This window comes from Cornus florida, unplaced genomic scaffold, assembly GCF_030987335.1.
Source record: "Cornus florida cultivar Cherokee Brave unplaced genomic scaffold, ASM3098733v1 CherokeeBrave_3.0.0_Hap2_Chr04, whole genome shotgun sequence".
NCBI lineage: Eukaryota > Viridiplantae > Streptophyta > Magnoliopsida > Cornales > Cornaceae > Cornus > Cornus florida.
In genome coordinates, this window is record NW_026775574.1 from 69,555,325 (window position 1) to 69,576,099 (window position 20,775).

The 20,775-nt window shown below is 34.6% G+C and overlaps 2 protein-coding genes across 3 annotated transcripts; both read right to left on the reverse strand.

Moving 5' to 3' along the window:
• Window positions 1-389: 389 nt before the first annotated feature.
• LOC132303456 (uncharacterized) lies at window positions 390-4,876 on the reverse strand. Of its 2 annotated transcripts, XM_059800714.1 has the most exons (5): window positions 4,237-4,876; window positions 4,085-4,156; window positions 3,193-3,281; window positions 1,512-1,611; window positions 390-731 (listed from the first exon to the last, which is right to left on the reverse strand). In XM_059800714.1, the coding sequence occupies exons 1-5, from the start codon at window positions 4,774-4,776 to the stop codon at window positions 504-506; spliced, it is 1,029 nt and encodes a 342-aa protein (XP_059656697.1). In that variant the 5' UTR covers window positions 4,777-4,876; the 3' UTR covers window positions 390-503. The 2 variants fall into 2 exon arrangements, with proteins under 2 accessions (XP_059656697.1, XP_059656698.1); XM_059800715.1 differs by lacking the exon at window positions 4,085-4,156.
• A 5,248-nt stretch (window positions 4,877-10,124) lies between these two features.
• LOC132305076 (uncharacterized) lies at window positions 10,125-11,177 on the reverse strand. Its single transcript, XM_059802762.1, has 2 exons — window positions 10,845-11,177; window positions 10,125-10,616 (listed from the first exon to the last, which is right to left on the reverse strand). Exons 1-2 carry the CDS (start codon window positions 11,175-11,177, stop codon window positions 10,125-10,127), a joined length of 825 nt encoding a protein of 274 aa, XP_059658745.1.
• Between the last annotated feature and the right edge of the window lie 9,598 nt (window positions 11,178-20,775).

Consider the following 20,775-nt stretch of genomic DNA (forward strand, 5'->3'; position numbering starts at 1 on the left):
GTTTTGATATACTTTGTAGCTATAATCTCATTTTATTATTTATTTATTATTATTATTTTTTTATTATATAAACTCTGGGATGACACCTATATTATGTATTGACATAGGACAGGAAGATAGTGTCCTTAGTTGACCTCGGATTCGTGTAAGGATCCAGTTAGCAATTCGGACCCCCGGGTTCGGGTCGTTACAGAGGAAGCCTTCAACAAATGGGCAACCATAATGTTATCCATGATTATCATTGGCACAGGCAACACAAAACACCGCTAATGTCTTTCACAAAAGAACATCCAATTCACAAATCTTCAAACCAAATTTATCTTGTTTCTCATTAATTTATAAGAAGCTGGTTCACTCCATTCTATTTATTCAGGAAAAAAAGGTTGATGAACCGATACAGATCATTATTAGTTTTTTTTTTTTTCCTTGCGTATTAGCATCAAAGGCACAAAGTTAAGGATTTGAACAATGATGCCAATTCCTTTGATAGCTTTTCTTCTGGGTCACACGCGCACAGACTGGATGATGCAAGCACTTTGACTAGCAATAGAATCATTAAGTGCTAATCTGCAGATTGATCCCCGCAGAAGGTTGCGTACAAGTGGAACGGACGCATAATTCAAGCAATTACTGAAAACTATAGTTTGGGGATTTCCAGAGATGGCTTGCTTAATGGACTGAATAATGTCAAAGTAACCACCTTCAATAAAAGCTTCCAAATCATCAACCACCTGATAAGTACCAAAAAGGGATCAGAAAGAGATGATAAAGGTCAAAATAAAAAGTGTATGAAAAGTAAGGCCACTTATTAAAAAAATGTATAAATGTATACTGCTACAAAGAGTTCTATTACATCATTTTAAAAGAACTTGCAGCTCTTTATAAATCATATTCAAACGGTTGCTCAATGTGGGTAACACATATTGCGGTAAGAGTGTGTGGTTTTCAGTGAGCCTGGAAAATGCAGTAGGGTGTCCAAAACACGTCACTCACACACATATATAACACAACGAATAGAAGAAAAGAGATTCCCAGAAAAACAAGTGTGTATACTGCAAAAGCACCTCAACTTAAAGTTCCCTGCTCTGTTGCTAGACAGAGACTGAACAGCTAATTAGCACATAAGTTGCAACCTTTTATTTCAGAAAAGTAAGAGGAAAACACACAAGCTTAATACAATTAAAACATTGCACAAAACAGGGGAGAGAAGTACAGAACTTTTACCAACAAGAATCCGTTAGTTAGAAACAGGTGGGGAAGACAGAAAGTAGAATGAAAAATCAAGAGAAAGTTCCCAAAGAAAAGTTCAACAACCAAAGAAGCAAACATAAATCAATAACTTTTAATTTACAACTGCTGCCTTTCAATTTCCTCATTTTTTTATCTATAACATAGTAAGAAATGATGATGTGAAAAGAAGTAGGAGAAGTAAGATATTAGGTTTCAAAAAATAGATTGAATGTCATTAATAATTACAAAATAATAATAATTGGAGGAGGTAGGAGCATTACCAGTACGGAAACCCCAGATATGTCAATGGCCTTCAAGGAAACAAGTTCCAAAAGCCTCTTAGGTGTTGATATGATGAACTCTGGCTCGCAACTCTTTAGACTGTGGGAGAAAAGCAGTTTTGTGTAAGAGAAGAAATGAGAGGAAGTTACTTAGCAAAAGAACAAACGACAGGAAGGCGAAAATATGGTCTTAAAATAAATTAAAAAACGCATAAAATATAAGCCAAAGGCAGGTACTGAATATGATAAAATATTCAAATCTGGTGGCTAAGCAAGTAAAAATTTTCTACCAAAGAAACAAAGAGCAAATAGAAACTGTAACAAATACACGCACATAAAACAACAAGAATGCATTGCAGTTAAGCGACATATGAGACGTGAATTCACAATCCTACTCTTAGGACAAAATAGTCCCTCGCAAGATCATCACTTGCACCAACAATAACCATAATTCTTGCATCAAACAGAATTGCAGTTAGGCCGACACAAGAGATGTGAAATCATAATCCTATTTCCATGGTAAGTTTGACCCTATTAGATCATCACATGCACAAACAATATACCCAATTCTTTCATCAAACATGTTAAAGAAGACATATGTACCAAGATCACCGTGCTCGTACACATGAATGGAGCTAGGAATTTTGTTCGGGGGATATTAAGCATGATTTTTTTTTTTTTCAACTAACAGTGCAGCAAGACAAGAAGCCAAAAAATAATGTGTAGTACCAGTGCATTAATGTGTTTTCGTGACTTGTTTATCTTTTTCACCAATTTGCCAACGAAAACACAAAACAGAAAATGATTGCCAAACACGCCCTAAGTGTATAAAATTTCAATAATAAAATTAAAGGACAAATAAATAAAAAATGAATAAGATAGAGAAAAAAGGTTATTGCACATGAATCATACATGAGTGCAAGAAAAAGAAAATTTTTAAGAAGAAAAAGAAAAAGAAAGATGAAGAAATAAATATTAGAGAACTTCGAAGGGGAAAAAATTAGGTTTTGATTGAAAAAAGAGAATGCAAATTTTTTTTAAGAGCATAAAAAGAAATTTGAAGAAGAAGAGTAAGAAGGAAAAGAATTAAAAAATTTTTTTTAAAAAAAGATAAATTTAGGGGAGGCATTTTGTAAATTTTTACAAGTTATATGCATAAAATAAAATAAAAACTAATGGGCTAGCCTAGGCCCATTCTGGCTCGGTCCCTCCCCCAAACAGATTAAATGATTTGAGGCACCAGAATGCCTGAAACAACAACTGTGTGAAATAAGCGAGCTAATTCAGGCTAAAAAATACTTATAAAAAAAATAAAAAATAAAAAATAAAAAATATATAAAAAAATCAGGCTAAAAAATGCACAGAACAAAGTTTAGATTCTCCTCCAAGTTAATATTTGTTGCAGAAGGCCATCAAAATGAGGGTTACTAGGGGCAATCTCTGATTGCATGTATACAGCAAACATCATCAAATGACATAAGCACAATCAACCTTGCTTGTTTCTCAAGCATATGCAGACTCTTTTCAGTCCACACGCATGTGTGTGTTCATGCACACATGCGTCAACAATCTTTCAAGGCTGATCTTTGTAGCACTTTGTACAAACCGGATATTCAAAATTAGATATATATATATAAAACAAAATGCTGTTGTCTTGCATGTGTCAACATCTTACACTTACCCATGAATTTGGTGATCTAAGGAAGAACCAGAAGGTAGACTCACTGCATGTATTCCAAGAGCTTTCAGAGGCTTGCACACTGAGCGTACCTGAGTATGATTGAAACGCAGCCAGAACAAACTACATTAATGGCATAATGACTAATAAGGCTTAATACAAGTCACATAAAAATTTAGTTATCTTTTTCTTTTGGTTGCTAAACAGATCCCTTCAAGTTCTAGAAAAAAGGTTGGTTATTATTCCAAGGATATGAAACTATATCATCAGCTTTCATCAGATCTAAAATAAGTCCAGTTGTTACTTCCTCAAAATAATAAATGGAAAAAGATTCTGTAAAAAAAAAAATGGTGTGATGTATTGCCCTTCTTTCTTGCCCTCTCGTGGTCAGTTAAATGACGAGGGCTTTAGGAGTTAAAGAGGGAGTTGTCAACTGGTGAGATTTAAGAAGGTGTGAGATATAGCCTTCTTATGGCTCGTGGTACATATGGAGTAAAATGAGAATAAGAACTTTTGAAAGCTCAGGTTTCTAGTTTTGAGACTGAAACTGATTTTGTTAATAACATTCTCTTTTTGAATTAAGGGGTCCGATTCCAATTATATTGATTCTTTTGTCGGTTTTTGGGAGGGCATGTATTTAGGGGTGTGTAGTACGTTCTGTATGCTTCTGTTTACATTTGTTCTGGCAATCTTAGTGGATTTATTTACTTATCCAAAAATTAAAAGAAGAAAAGAACGAAGATGCATTTTTCCAAATTATTTTGAGATTTCCACAAACAATAATTAAATCAATTAGAATTAGATTTTTAGATTTCAGGCACTCCAACAGTCAACATTCTTTCAACTACTTCTATTATTTTTTCTACAATGACTAAAATCATAAAGGCAAATTTACCTTCAAATGCCATGGAACACAACACATAAGAATTAAATTCTCAAGGGAGAGGTTAAAAGCTGAAAAAAAAAACTGGGCCAAAAGAGATTAATATGTCATAAGAAAAACAACAACTATGATTGAGAATTCTAGGAGAATAAATGTTTGCTAACCTTAGTGGCTTTCTCCTTGGATGGCACAAGGTACAAAAGAAAGGGACTGTTGAATGATAGACCTTCTTTCTCCAAACTTGCGATTCTATCAGCAGCAGTTGAAGTTATCCAAGCAATCTGCTGCGTGGTAGAACAAACCCCACTTGTCTCTAATATATCTTTTCCAGCTGAATAGCATTTCCAAAACTCAAATCCCCACGTGTCAACAAACAAAGGCTTATCCTCTTCACCGCTGAAGATCCCATCGTGCCACAAGGCATTTTTTATTGAATTCAAGCACAGAAGTAAAAAATTTGAAGGACAGCCCGAATTTTCAAAGTCATGTCCTTTTGCTGGCTTGATTGTGATTTTCTGGTCCACTTCATCCATTGATATATCTGATATTATCTGCTCATTCACCGAATTCTTAACCTTTACCATTTCCTGTTCTTGATGCTCCATCTTCACATGATTTCTACCTGGGGTCCCTTTACTTTGTAGAACACTGTTCCCATTAACCGACATCGTGTCATCTGCTAGGGATTGCACAAGCTTCTTCATTTCTTTCTTCTAGTATCCAATTTCCCATGCCTATCATTAAAGGGATCCTCAGTGGTACGAAGGCTAAAGCACATTCCCTGTATCAATGACAGATTGACACATACTATGTTACACAACAAAGATTATGTAGTTCAGAGGGCTTTATGACAAAAAGAACAATCCATTAATTTTAGATACAATAAGAACATTATGACTAAAGCAGATAATGGAAAAAAAAAAAACCTAGTATAAAATAGTAATATTTTACAAACCAGGCAAACATAAATATCAACACAAATCAATAATCAGAGGATTCGCAGTGGTTTTAAAATTTTAAAAAAATAAAAATAAAATAAAATAAAATTATTGATGGAATTTACACCAAATTATCTATGATTCTTTTGATAGAAAAACAAGTACCAAGGTATATAAAGATTAGATAGTTATATTAAGAACCGAAGATAGGATTCTTGGTGCAACTGATATCAACCCTTAACAATACTATTCATCAAAACACCTAAAGAAACCAAAACCAGAATTTTTTTTTTTATTTTTTCAGATTTGCAAATCTCAACAAATAAATAAATAAAAATCAAATTTACACCACCAAGTTCTTTTCTTCCTGATGAAAAAATCACATACTCCAAAACCCAATTCAATGGAAGTCCCAAAATAACAAAAACCCAATAATCAAAGCTCAAAAAATCAATAATTTGAGACAGAAGTACTGACAGATGAGGCGGTTACCGGACTTTTTACGCTTTTTTGCGGCGATTATAGAGGCGACACGACCAGAGACCTTGGAAGTTTCCTTATTATTCTCATCTTTGTTCCTTTTTTCCCTTATTGAATCGCCCCCTTTTGCCATCGTTAAGCACAGAGACTTCACAGCCTTCTTCAACTGAAGAGGTTTCAAGACGAAGGCGGTTCGTGAAGTTGTATTTATAGGCATTGGACTACTGAGTTACTGGTAGGTCTGAAATATTAGAGGGAGGCCATGGGTATTATGGTCATTTGGAAAACGTTTCCTAAATTGTAATGTTGTCTGTGACGATACGCGTGTGTGTTTTGAGTAATATGTAATATAGAAATGCAAATTACCTTGCACAGAGAGAAAAAGAGAGGACACGAAATAAAGAGGCATGGAGAACTTTTCTTTTGTTTCAGTACATATCATCAAGTAGTCCACATTCATAGCCTTACATAGGCATACACTGAGGCTTCCCTTATAAGCCATACCTCACATGAAGCTTCCACTGTACGCTTCACAAAAAGATTCCTTTATAAGTCTCAAGTGTGATCTCATGGCTGATCTAGACATTTGGGGACCCCATATATGGGATATAACACTCCCTCTTGGAGTCCACAAAACTATATTAAGAATATACCTCGTTAAAACTTTACTAAGGAAAACCCAGTGGGATAAAATCTTAGTGAAGGAAAAAGAATACAGTATTCTTGTGTATATGAAAATGGTATTGCATAGGTTAAAACTGCCTCATTAAAACCTTGCCAGGAAAACCCAATGGGATAAAACCTGGACGAAGGAAAGAGTACAGTATGTTAATACCTCTTTGATCAATTGCTCCCCCTCATTAGTTCAACCCTGAAGATCCTTTAGTTGACGCATTCCAATGTTGTCCACTAACTTCTTGAATGTTGTAGTCGGAAGCGCCTTAGTAAATAAATCTGCTAGATTATTACTAGAGCGTATCTGCTGAACATCGATATCACGGTTCTTCTGGAGCTCGTATGTAGAAAAGAATTTTGGTGAAATGTGCTTGGTTCTGTCACTTTTTATGTATCCTCTTCTTACCTGTGCAATATATGCTGTATTATCTTCATATAATATTGTTGGACTATCTTTGATTGGGGAGAGTCCACATGATTCTTGAATATGTTATATAACAGATCTCAACGAAACACACTCTCCACCTGCTTCATAAATTGCGAGTATCTCAGAGTAATTTGAGGAAGTTGCAATCATGGTCTGTTTCATAGATCGCCATGATATAGCAGTACCACCACAAGTAAACAAGTACCCTGTTTGTGATCGGGCTGTGTGAGGGTTAGAAAGATAACCTGCATCTGCATATCCGATCAACTGGGGCTTTGATTGTCTTGAATAAAACAATCCCATATCAGTCCTTCCCCGAAGGTAACGCATAATGTGTTTGACCCCATTCCAATGTCTTCGAGTTGGTGTAGAACTATACCGTGCTAGTAAGTTGATTGCAAATGCTATATCAGGTTTGGTACAATTTACAAGGTACATTAAAGCACCGATTGCACTAAGATATGGTACTTCAAGACCAAGAACTTCTTCGCCTTCTTCCAGAGGACGAAAATGATCTTTCTTCACATCGAGTGATCGGACAATCATTGGAGAACTCAAGGGGTGAGCTTTATCCATATAAAAGCGCTTCAGGACTTTTTTGGTGTATGTTGACTTATAGATAAGAATTCCACTTGGTAAATGTTCGATCTGCAGGCCGAGACAAAATTTTGTTCTACCAAGATCTTTCATTTCGAATTCTTTCTTTAAATAATTAGCAGTCGTGGTGAGCTCTTCAGAAGTTCCCACAAGATTTAGATCATCAACATATACAGCTATAATGGCAAATCTAGATTTTGATTTCTTGATGAAAATGCATGGACAAACTTGATTATTCACATATCCTTCTTTGAGTAAATACTCGCTGAGTTGATTGTACCACATGCGTCCGGATTATTTCAATTCGTACAAGGATCGTTGTAACTTGATGGAATACATGGTATGTGGTTTCAAGCTATTTGCTTCAGACATTTTAAATCCTTCAGAGATTTTCATATATATATCACTATCTAGTGATCCATATAAATAAGCTGTAACCACGTCCATCAGACGCATATCTAGTGCTTCTGAAACTGTCAAACTAATCAAGAAGCGAAATGTGATTGCATCCATCACAGGAAAGTATGTCTCCTCATAATCAATACCAGGTCTCTACGAGAAACCTTGGGCTACAAGTCAGGCTTTGTATCTTACAATTTCATTCTTCTCATTATATTTCCTTACAAATACCCATTTGTATCCTACAGGCATGACATCTTCAGGTGTCTGGACTACAGGTCCAAATACTTCACGTTTTGCTAATGAGTTTAGCTCTGCCTGTATTGCTTTTTTTCATTTTGGCCAATCATTTCAACATCGACACCCTTCGATGTTTTGAGGTTCAGGGTCCTCATTAGCACCTGCAATATCAAGAGCAACTGCAAAGGAGAATATATTGTTAATAATAACTGTATTTCTATCCCATAATTCTCTATAGTTTATTGAGATCTCATTATTTTCAGGTACCAGTGCCTCTTCCGGGGCTTGTGCCACTTCTGGGGCATGCATATCTTCTGTGGCTACTTTCTTATAAAATTTAGATTGATCAATCATTTTTGTTGTTCCTTTTGCAAGTGTAACCTCTTCAGTAGCGCCAATTCCTTTTGCAAGTGTGACCTCTCTAGGAGCGCCAATTTCTTTATTTGATTTCTCTTGTACTTTCCTCTTCCGGGGAACAGTGTCTTTTGCACTGACTGGTCTACCACGCTTCTGGTGTGTCTTAGATGCATTTGCAACAACACTGACAGACTGTCCTACAGGGACATCAATTCTTGCTAGAATGTTTACAGCTGGTATATGTGATTTCATCACTTTCTTTGTGTCAGTGAATGCATCGGGTAATTAATTTGCAATACTTTGCAAATGAATGATCCTTTGAACTTCTAGTTCACATTGGTTTGTGCGAGAATCGAAATGAGATAAAGTCGAGACATTTCAATTAATAAATCAATGCTCTTCTGGCTTTTTCTTTTCTCCCCCTAATGAAGGGAAAACGGCCTCATCGAAATGACAGTCAGCAAACCGTGTCTTAAACACATCACCTGTCAAAGGTTCAAGATATCTAATAATAAATGGAGAATCAAAACTTACATAAATATCAAGTCGTCGTTGAGGACCCATTTTGGTGCGTTGTGGGGGTGCAATGGGAACATATACAGCACAACCAAAAACTCGTAAGTGAGAGATACTTGGTTGTTGACCCATCACAAGTTGTAGTGGTGAAAAACTATGATATGCAGTTGGTCTAATGCGAACAAGTGATGCTGCATGTAATATCGCATGTCCCCAAGCAGAAACAGGTAGTTTAGTTCTCATGAGTAATGGTCTAGCTATTAACTGAAAACGTTTGATAAATGATTCTGCAAGACCATTTTGGGTATGAGTGTGTGCAACATGATGTTCAATAAGGATGCCAATTGACATGCAATAGTCATCAAATGATTGAGATGTGAATTCTCCGGCATTATCAAGACGAATAGTCTTGATTGGATAATCCAGAAATTGTGCTCGTAATCGGATTATTTGAGCAAGGAGTCGAGCAAATGCAATATTACGAGTAGAAAGTAAACTTACGTGTGGCCATCGTGTTGATGCATCAATTAAGACCATAAAATACCAAAATGGTCCACACGCTGGATGAATTGGTCCACATATATCCCCTTGAATTCGTTGTAAAAATGGTGGGCATTCAACAACGACTTTGGAAGGTGATGGTCTGACTATTAATTTACCCTGTGAACAAGCAGTACAAGGATAATCATTTGCTAAAAGAATCTTCTGGTTCTTTAGTGGATGACCATATGAATTTTCAATGATTCGGCACATCATTGTTGACCCAGGATGACCAAAGCGATCATGCCAAAGTAAAAAAATATTTAGGTCGGAGCACTTCTGGTGCGTCACTACATGTGACTCAATTACTCTTATATTTATATAATACAACCCAGAAGATAAAGCAGGGAGTTTTTCTAATACATGCTTCTAGCATGTAATACAGCGATATTCAATGCCCCCTTCATTTATAGTCTCAATATGATAACCGTTGAGACCTATATCTTTAAAGCTTAATAAATTTCTTTTAAATTTTATAGAGTATAGAGCATCATTAATATTCAATTGTGTTCCACATGGTAACACAATGATAGCTCTTCCGGAGCCTTCAATTAGGTTTGCTGGAGCTGGTATTATATTGACACGAGCTTCAACTAATGTTATACTTGAAAAATATTTTCTATCTTGGAGTATAGTGTGTGTTGTTGCACTGTCTGGCAGACATATATCTTCACCATTTATCTTGGGTACAGTCAATGCCTTTGTCAGATGCATGTTTCTTCATACACATAAAATATATATTTCATTACTTCAAACTTGAAATACAAACTAGATTTACATGCAAGATAGCCAAAATAAAAACATACTAGTACAACCTAGATAGAGACATATTGATACAGATAAGCTAAAACACACAAGGGATAACATGCTAGAGAAAGACACATTAATTGGTCTGGACATTTCCATCACCAATCAAATGATCACTATTACCACTAGTATCAGCAAAGAAGTCAGAAACATCAAAGTGAGTAATATCAGTTGTTAAGTCGTCATCCACAAAATTCATTTCAATTTCTTTTCCTTTTCCCTTATCATTCATTGAGGCACGGTAAAGATCAACTAGATGTTTGGGCGTACGACAGGTACGTGACCAATGACCTTTTATTCCACATCTATAACAAGGCTTGTCATCATATATCTCAGGAGCTTTGTTCTGCAAAGCTTTTTCTTTTGTCTGCTTGGTTGCATTTGAATTCCACTTCTGGTGGGACGGTGTGGAGTTCCTTCTGGGAACCAATGAGGAATTATGACCACCACGATTATTATAATTATTTCTATTGCGACCACCACGACGTCTGCGTCCACGTCTACGTCCATGGCCATGAAATGATGACACATTCGCTTCTGGGAATGGTACAGATCCAGTGGGACGGGACTAATGGTTTTGCATCAAAAGCTCATTATTCTATTCAGCCACCAACAAACAAGAAATCAGCTTAGAATATTTGGTAAATCTGCACTCTCTATATTGTTGCTGCAGGAGCACATTTGAGGCATGAAATGTGGAGTATGTTTTTTCCAACATATCATTATCAGTAATTTTTTCTCCACAAAATTTCAATTGTGAGCTGATTTTAAACAAGGCTGAATTGTACTCACTTACACTTTTAAAATCCTGCAATCGCAAGTGGATCCAGTCATAGCGAGCTTTCGGAAGGATCACAGTTTTCTGATGCTCATATCGTTCTTTCAGATTTTTCCACAGTGTAAGTGGATCCTTAACCGTGAGGTACTCTGTTTTTAGTTCCTCGTGGAGGTGATGGCGAAGAAAGATCATCGATTTTGCGCGGTCCTGCAGGGACGCATTATTGTTTTCCTTAATTGTTTCTCCGAGATTCATGGCCTCCAAGTGAATCTCGGCATCAAGGGTCCATGACAAGTAGTTTTTGCCCGAGATGTCAAGTGCCACAAATTCAAGCTTGGTAAGATTTGACATTGTGAACTATAAATGATAAAATAACATAGTTAGAATTATTTCACAAAAAGAATAATCAATTTGAAATTATAAAAATACTGACGACGGCCGTTCCAATACGCCAAACTAAATGTAGTGAATGTGTGGTTCAAGAAAAGCCTTTTATGTCAAATTTAAATTTATAAAAACCACTACCAACACCACTACTAACGTAGCAAGAGTGAGTAGGGATCGTCCCAAGGGATTATGCGTGTTGGAATTTCAACTTCGACTCTAGCGTACCAAATGATTACAAAAGAGAGTTGGGTTGGTTGATTACTTTTAGAAAAGAATTAATTAAAATGCAATAAGATAAAGAGTAAGTAAGAAGGAAAGGTCTTGGGGTGTAGAGATCACCACCAAACAATACTATTCCAAACCATAATCAAGTGACTAATGAGGGAAATGAATGTGTTGCAACAATGTTGTGTGTGTAAAAGACATTAAATTGGTAAGGGTGACTCAACAAGTGCAAATTGTCTTAATCAACATGTGTGAGGCCACAATACATCTATTGGTAGAGGAATATATTGTCTAGACATCATGTGAAGAGAACAAAATATCAAATCAAGTCATTGAACCTTTCATTAAGCTCATAGTCCAAGCAATCCATAAGGATGACTTAGTTAAACATGCATTATCTAAACATCATGTGAGAGGTACAAAATATCTATTGGGAGAGGAATAAATTGTCTAAACACATGTGAAAGATACAACATATCATAACTAGTCATTAATCATTCATTAAGCTCACAATCCACATACAACACAATATTAGAGGAATATGCCATTTGGACTCACAAGCATGGAATATCAAACATCAAGAGTAGATTATCCTCCCATCTAACATTACACTACCACTACACTAAATCTACACTACTAGCATGAAAATAAAGCTATCTAGACTAGGGGAGAGGCACAAACCATCAAGAATAGGCATAAACCATTAAATGAACCAAAATAGCATTCATTAAGCATATCATCTTGATAATCTCTAGATCTATAGCATCAATACACATAGACATGCATTAAAAACACTAAATCTAGAGATAAGCACATGAATATCCTACTCTAGCATACATAGACATATGGATAGAATAGAATAGTCAATTGGAAGCATTAAACCATACAAACCATGAAATAATCAAGATTTATATATACATGAATATCAAGATGTATCATACAACACTAATCCCTTAATAATACACAAGATTAGAGTATAGAAAGCATGCTTGGGGCTAACTCTAGCCCCAAGAGGATGTCTAGACACTCATAGTAGTGATGATCCAACCCTCAAGGGCTAACTCCATGGCTGCTCCTTGTTGGTGAAGATCTCCTCCAATGGTGCTCTAGCTTCCCTCCTTCCTCCTCTCCAAGAAGAGCCTCCAAGATGATTTTCAATGTGTGACAAGAGACTCTAGAGCTTTTTCCAAAAAGTGTATCATATTCCTTATATAGGTAGGTCAAATACACCCTATGATGAGCTGTGGTCGTGCAAGGCATATTCTCCAATGATTGGGTGAAGGACGGAATAAATGAGCTGGACTTTAACTTTTTCTCACTGGAGGAAGTTCGATCGATCGAACCTTAACTTGGATCGATCGAAAATGGGTTCGATCGATCGAACTGCATCTTGGATCGATCGAAGTGGTCTGACTCCTCCGGATAAGGACAAGGCTGAGATATTTCGAAGATATTTATGGGGAAAAGGACAAAAGTGGTTGGTAGGCGTACAGCTGTGGATAAGATCAATCATTTAAATAGGACAAAATAGGGTTCGATCGATCGAACTTGGAATTTCAGCAAAGGCCAAGGTTGGATCTATCGAGAAGTACTGTGATCGATCATAGATGTTCGATCGATCGAACTCTAAGTTGGATCGATCGAACTTTTCAGCTACACAACTTAATTCCTTTTTGCTCCTTTCTTTCTCCACTTTGCTCCCTCCTTTGGTTTATCTCAGGATTGCTTTAATTAAGCTCTTATTTGGCTGAGTTAGCTCAATTTTGGGATTAGTGCCTGAAAATATAAATAACACGTAATAAGTCTAAAACGGCAAAGTAAGATAGATAAAGGTACTAGAATGCTTAAGCTTAACGGGTTTAAATGCGCACTTTTCGGTGCTCATCAAATACTGCAGTCACTATAGTATGATTTGTCAGTATATTATATAATGTCAACAAGTTAATTATGTGCTTTCAGTAAACAAAACAATAGCAAAAAGACAAAATATGTTTACACTAAAAGGCACATATAATTTATATTTCTACATTTTACAAAATTTCAGGTTTGTAAGGGTACTCCGTGTAAATGACTTCAGGTCAAAGAATTTCAGATTCATTTGGACTTCAGGCCAACAAATTTTTCGAAACTTCGGGTTTGCAAAGAGTACCAAATATTTGTGAAACTTCAGGCTCACAAATTTTGCGAAACTTCGGGTTTGCAAAGACTATTTGTGAAACTTCAGGCTCACAAACAGTAGATTAATATATGCAAAATTTCAAATTTGCAAATAAAATAATTTAGTATTTGCGAAACTTCAAGCTCAGTAATTTAATTTTCTATAAGGAATAGACAAAAATACTCTAACATAAATAAATAAATAAATAATTGCGAGACTGCAGGCTCAACAATGTCAATTATATGTGAGACTTGAATAATAACAGTTTAATATAAATAATTATTTTTCTTACCCTTTGAAGTGAGAAAGAAAAATAGAATTTTCTTCTCAGTTGATAGAGCCTCGTGCTGATAACGTGACGTGAATATATATGTGTGTATATATATATATATATTGAGTAATATGTAATATAGAAATGCAAATTACATTGCACAGAGGGAAAAAGAGAGAACACGAAATATAGAGGAATGGATAATTTTTCTTTTGTTTCAGTATATATCATCAAATAGTACACATTCATAGCCTTATATAGGCATACACTGAGGCTTCCCTTATAGGCCATTCCTCACATGAAGCTTCCACTGTACGCTTCACAAGAAGATTCCTTTATAAGCCTCAAGTGTGATCTCATGGCTGATGTAAACATTTGGGGACCCCATATATGAGATATAACAGTCTGTGCCTATAAAGACAACAACTCATAAGAAAACTGAAGCAAATTGCTCTTATGGCCAAGGATCCAAAAGGTCTTTAGCTATTGGTCAATTATTATGGGTAGTTTAGGACTTATGAGAGTTTATTGGCAAATAAAGATCACATCAAAAAGGTATGTGAATATAGTGTCTCCCCAAGGTCAATTTAATGATCATAATTGTCAAATTAAAGTTGTATTGTGAAGATTAATTTTGTGCATTAAAATAGCTTGAGAAGGTTAAAATGATAAAATCATAATTTAAATAAGTCAATTCATAAATCAAAGGATAATAAGGTATTTTACCTTGATTCGAGATATCATTGTTTGAGAGTTGTCATTATCCAAAAAGTGCTAAGTTATAGCTACTTGTCTTTAACTCCAACCTAGGGAGTGTGAGTACAATTTATCCAAAATTTGAAGAATACTAGTAAAGAGTACATGCATTTGCACGTGAGTGAAGCTCTTTGATAAATGGTGAAAAATTTTATTTGTCCGACCTAGTTTAATATAGTACTACGTAGTTGAGTAAATTAAATTGTGAATTTAAAGAATAAATATTTTCAATTGCTAGATGAATATCTACAAAACATAACATTAGTAGCATTACTTATATAATGCTCAAAATGATCGTATTTATTATGTCAACTACATATTTACTTTCAATAACCATGAAAATTTATCATTGCTATTTATAATTTGTTTAAAAAATTATCAATGTCAAGAAAATACTTATTAACCATTTGGTGTCCTTAAAAGAGATAAGATAATTAACAATATAAAATATTTGTGTTCTTATTCATAAGTGGCAAATAAATTAAAGAACAAAGAAACCAAGATGTAAAAAATAAACAAATAAACTATAGCTATTACCTAATATCATCATTTGTTTATGGTTTTGTTCTCAACCTGTTGCACATATAAAACAATAAAAGCAAGTAGTGGATGATATTCTTAATTCTTACAACGCTAAAAAATAAACATGCAGATATATATATATATATATATATATATATATATATATATATATATATATATCTATCTGCATGTTTATTTTTTAGCGTTGTAAGAATTATATAGGGGCAGAGCCAGGATTACAAAGTAGGAGGGGCTAAAAATAATTAAACACATGATTGCTTAGAGTGTTATCCATGCTCTAAATACATAATTCTCATGCATAAGTCATTCAATTAAACCTAATAATTTACAACCTTCTAACACATTTACACTTCCAAACTCTAATGTGTTTTCATAGTCAAGAATCCACTAAATTATGTTTCATATAAGTATTAAAACAAACGCCTGCAAGAATGCAAGATATATATGTTCTTTATCATGTAAATCACCTTAGAAAGTAAGAATTAGCTATGTGCTTCGCTCCTGAGTAGTTATTAATTCATTATATAGTAAATTATCCAATTTAACATGAAACCATCAAGTCATCAACAAAGCTTTTTTTTTTTTTTTTTTTAACAAAAATAAAAAATCAATATTTCACTAAATTAACAATAAGGAGGGTAAATTGTGATGCTTCCAAATTTCTTTAAGGATGATAGATTGTGATGCTTTAAAATTTTCGCCATTTTTCATTTTTTTCGAAAATTTTGTCGGAGTAAGGGCATTTTCGTCTTTTGCCATTTTGTGTACCGGACACTGTGGAGTGTGCCGTTTGTGTCCTCAAGTTGTTTGAGACATTTCATTGGGTTCAGGACTCTTTGAAATGTAAGGGTGTTCATTTTTGCATTTTTCAGTTTTTTTGGACCGGACGGTTCCGGGTGGGACCCGCTACAGGAATTGTTGCACACGGGGATTTTAGTTGGGTCCATTTGCATTCCATGCATTTTATTTAATGTGCCTTATGTGAATTTTAGATAATTATGTATATGTATGTGTGTGGTGTAAATTAAAAACAAAAGAAAAAGGAAAAATAAAAAGAAAATGGGTGGGACCCACAAATTTTTTTAAAGTGGTCATGAGACCACATTTGCTCTCTATTCTCTCATCCTCTCTCCCACTACTCTGTCTTTCTCTCAGCTTTCTGTTTCTTTTTTTCTTTTTTTCACTTCAAAGCTTCCACTGTTGATTCCTTTCTCAATTCTTGGTATTTTTAAGTGTCGTTTGCGGCAAATTAAAGTTCACGACGATGCCTACAAGTTGATAGGAGCAATTCCTGGGTTGGTGCACTATAGGAAATTCGAAAATCCTAGGGTTTGAGATGAAGATTGGGGGTTTTGCATAAAATTGAGGTAGGGGTCTCTAATTTGCATTTTCTTGTTCATTTGTGAGTCAATTCTTATTATTTGATGCCAACATGCTTAATTGAAATTAATTACCTCTAGAATGATTTTATTGTGGGTATAAAGTTCATAATTATATGTGTAATTGTTAATTTGTATGAAAAACATGTTTCATTATTAATTTCTTTATGTTATTGTGTTGACAAAATTGCTAAAAATGATACATGGAAGCTTGTGGAAATTTTCTTAGAATTATTGTAATTTCTTTATATTATTGTGTTGATAAAATTTCTAAAAATGATACATAGAAGCTTATGGAAATTTTCTTAGAATTATTGTAATTTCTTTATGTTATTGTGTTGACAAAGTTGCTAAAAATGATACATGGAAGCTTATGGATTTTTTCTTAGAATTATTGTAAAGTATGTTTAAGATGTTCATTTTTTCATGCCTATGATGCTTAATAATTTATTAAAAATTTTATGTGGAAGTATGTTAATTGTGTGATAATAATTCTCTCCATTTCCATAATATTAAAAAGACATGTAATATGCATTCATAGCATGGGCATGAAAAATGGTACAATGATTTGATAAGAATGAAAAAGGGGATTTTTGGTGAGAATTTGATGAAACAGTTTTGAGAAAACCTGGTCGCTGCGGAGTCACCAAAGGGCCGGTGTGTTAATATAGCCTAGAGGAAAATAGGGAGATTGTCCAAGCGTGGTTGAGCTATTTGGGCCCTAAATGACACTGCGGAGGCACCAAAGGTCAGTGACAGTAGCCAATCTTTCTCTCATGTCGCTGCGGAATCACCAAAAGGCGGGTTATATTAACAGTTTGTGAAGTGATGGAAGTTTTCTGAAAATGGGGAGTGACATGCATAACATTGCATTCATGGCACAAGATTTATTTGCCTTGAACTTGGAATTGATATTGTGTTTTCCCGACTTTAGATGACCCCAATTCCTATTGTCCTATTCTCTGTTTGGATTCACGGGGTTTCAAGAGGTGTGTCTTAGACACTACCTACTGAGTTTTACACTCACCCCATTATTTAACATTTTTCAGGGCCGGGAAAGGAAATAGTGGATGCCGATCCCTCTCAAGCATGAAGAGAACTAAAGATCTATTTTGATACCTTTTGTGTTTTGGTTAATTTTTGTAAAGTCTCAAATTATGGAAAAGAGTATTAATTTATTTTATCATGGCCATGTAACATAACTAAGGTACTTGACTATTTTTGGATGTAAATTGAGACTATGTAAATGCTTAAGTTGAATGGGATGACGATGATGGGCTAACTTGAGCAGGTTGTTGATGTTGTGGTATATGAGGATTGTATTATATTTTTTTTGTATTATGTGCTATGACTGATTAGATATGTCTTGAAAGGCCAAGAAAGGCCATTGATTTTTTTAAAAAATGGTATCGATTTAGGGTCATTACAGGGTCTTTTTCTATAGACTAACAATGTGTTTGGTTTGCTAGGCTAGACCTGTTATGTTTTATTATGGTTTCTTTTGTGATTGGCCCTGTCCATTATTCGTTGACTTGCTCATATTTAAGGCTTGACCTTTGTAAATTTTATAATTTCTTTTATTTATAGAAATACTATAGATTGGGCTGAACTGGACTAATAGGAAGAGGAAGAATAATACATAAGCTTATAGGAACAATAGTACTATGTTATTTATTTATTTATTATTTTATTTTTTTATTTTTTGCAATTGGACCTGGGCTATAGCCCAGGTTAGACCATTACCAGTTCCTCCCATAATATATAAACAACATGCATTACCATTACCAAAGTGGAGTTTCCAAATTCTCAATTTACACTTGAATAATTAATATAGATTTCCAGAAAGGAGAGTAAGAAACGCAAAAGAAAAGTCTTCGAGATGTGAATATACAGCATTTAAAGCAAAGATATGAATTCAGTATTCAAATCTATATATTTATTTTGACCCATGACTCTTGATATGCTATAATTGTTTATTATTGTATTTTTATTTGCTTAAAATATAATAATTACACATTTTGTGGGGTTTGTTTTTTTTTTTTTTTTTTTTTTTTTTTTTTTTTTTTTTTTTTTAACATGGCAAACATAAAATAAAGCAAAGCAATAACAAAAACTTGCCCACCAAAACAACACCTAACCACCCAACTGAGCAGGCAAACCATGGAACACTTGACTAAATAGAGAATATTGAGCTAGAGAAATCTTTGCAACATCATGAGCTAGAGAAAGCTTTGCAACATCATGAGCCAACGTATTTGCATCACGACGCACATGAGCAATCCTAACAACATGAGAATCATTCAAAAGCTGGTGAATATCAGAGACCAAGGAAAAAATGGCTGCAGGACAAACTCTATCTCGTCGCACAGCCTCACATAACACCAGAAAATCAATTTCCACATACAACGAAGGAAACTGAAAATCCCGAGCCCAAAGCAAAGCCTCCCGTAAAACAAACGCCTCTACCAAAAGGGATGAAGAAGCTTTGAAAGACTTGAGCACCACCACTCGCAAAACCACACTGCCATGATCACGAAAAACAATTCCACCCCCGGCCCAATCTTGACCAGTAAGGAAATCAGCATCAACATTATATTTAACGGACCCAAAGTTTGGAGGCTTCCACCGAGCATAAATTGTAATACCCCTAATTTTAAAAAGGATAGTCCTGACATTTATTTTAATTATGTATGTGTATTTTTACTAAATTTATTATGTATGTGTGTTTTTACTAAATTTATTGTTTAAATTGTATTTTGTTTGTTTAAATAAATTATTTGCTGGATTAATTGCATTACTTGAATTAAATTATTTTAAATATTTGGTTAATAAATTATTTGCTTGATTATTTGCATTTCATGAATTAATTGTTTAAATAAAACTGTTTTAGGTTAATTGGTTATTTAATTATGTTTCTTAAGTTTTTTTTTTAATTACGTGCTTCTGTAAAATTAACTGTTTTAAAATTTAGGGTTTGGTATAACTCTATAAATATATGGGTATACGTCTGCCTAGGGTTTTTGGTAAGCCCTACTCACCACCTTCAATAACAGTGTCACATAACAGAATCATACAGAAAGTTGTGAGGGCAAAGAAACAGAGAGGGAGCTTGTGTGGTTTACAGAGAGAAACTTTAGGAGATTAAGGGAGGGATTCAAGGAGGAGTTTTGGTCTTAACTAGGAGTGGCAGAGGTTGATAACAACAAGTTGACGTTGCTGGAATTTATAGAGACGACAGTTAGAGTTTTTGATTCAAACTCTCAGAGGCAAGTCTTGTTCTTCTCTATCTCTTTAATCTGTGTTCTATGCGTGTTTAGGAAGACTCCAGGAATTAAACTAATGCTTAAACAATCTATTTTGCATGTTTAAACTGATAATTAACTTTGTTGAATGGAACTGTCATACCAAAATTCTTTAGGTTTCTGTTAGTTGGTTTCTCCTGTAACATGTTTATTTTCTTGTTTAATTGAGATCAATGATTCATATGGTTGCCTAGTAATTAATCTAGGACTGAGTTTGAACCCTAGAACAGGTGCTTAGAATAGTATTTAATTGCATCAAATTAATCTGAATTAAATCTGTCGCAGCTTGCTTAAAGTTCGTTAACAGAGGTGTTGTAATTGTTGTTTTAAAACTTGTGTTCCTACACATGTTAGGATTGGATCTCAGTAGTTTAAACTTATTTAGGACTAAGATTGAACCTAGAATAAGAATTAGAACAGACCACAGAGGCTTTGTAATCACCGGAGTTTGAGAAAACGAAGCTGGAACGGGCAACGGCTGCAAAGGAGAAGGAGCAGGCTCTAAAATTTCCTTAGAGCCGGCTCAAAGATGATGGAGCCGGCTCTATTAGGGACTTGGAGCCAGCTCAATGTTGAAGGAGCCGGCTCTAACCCAAAAATGGAGCAGGCTCAATATTTTAATTGAGCTTGCTCTTTCTTGAAACGCACTAAAATGAGTTTTAAGGGCTGTTTGGGCTGCACAATGTTTTCTAAGGCTGTTTAAAAGCTACTGTGAGATGTAATTAAATGTTAGGGACTTAAATAAATATTGAAAACATTTAATACAATAATGGTTTAGGGAAAGGAGCAATGAACAACTCAAACAATGGCTATACGTTGCACTGTTTTTGCTAGGTTTATATGATGGGAACTTGGCAAAGTTTTTATATATAATTCAATTATATATAATCCTATATTTTTATAATGTTATAAGTATGGTGAATTAATT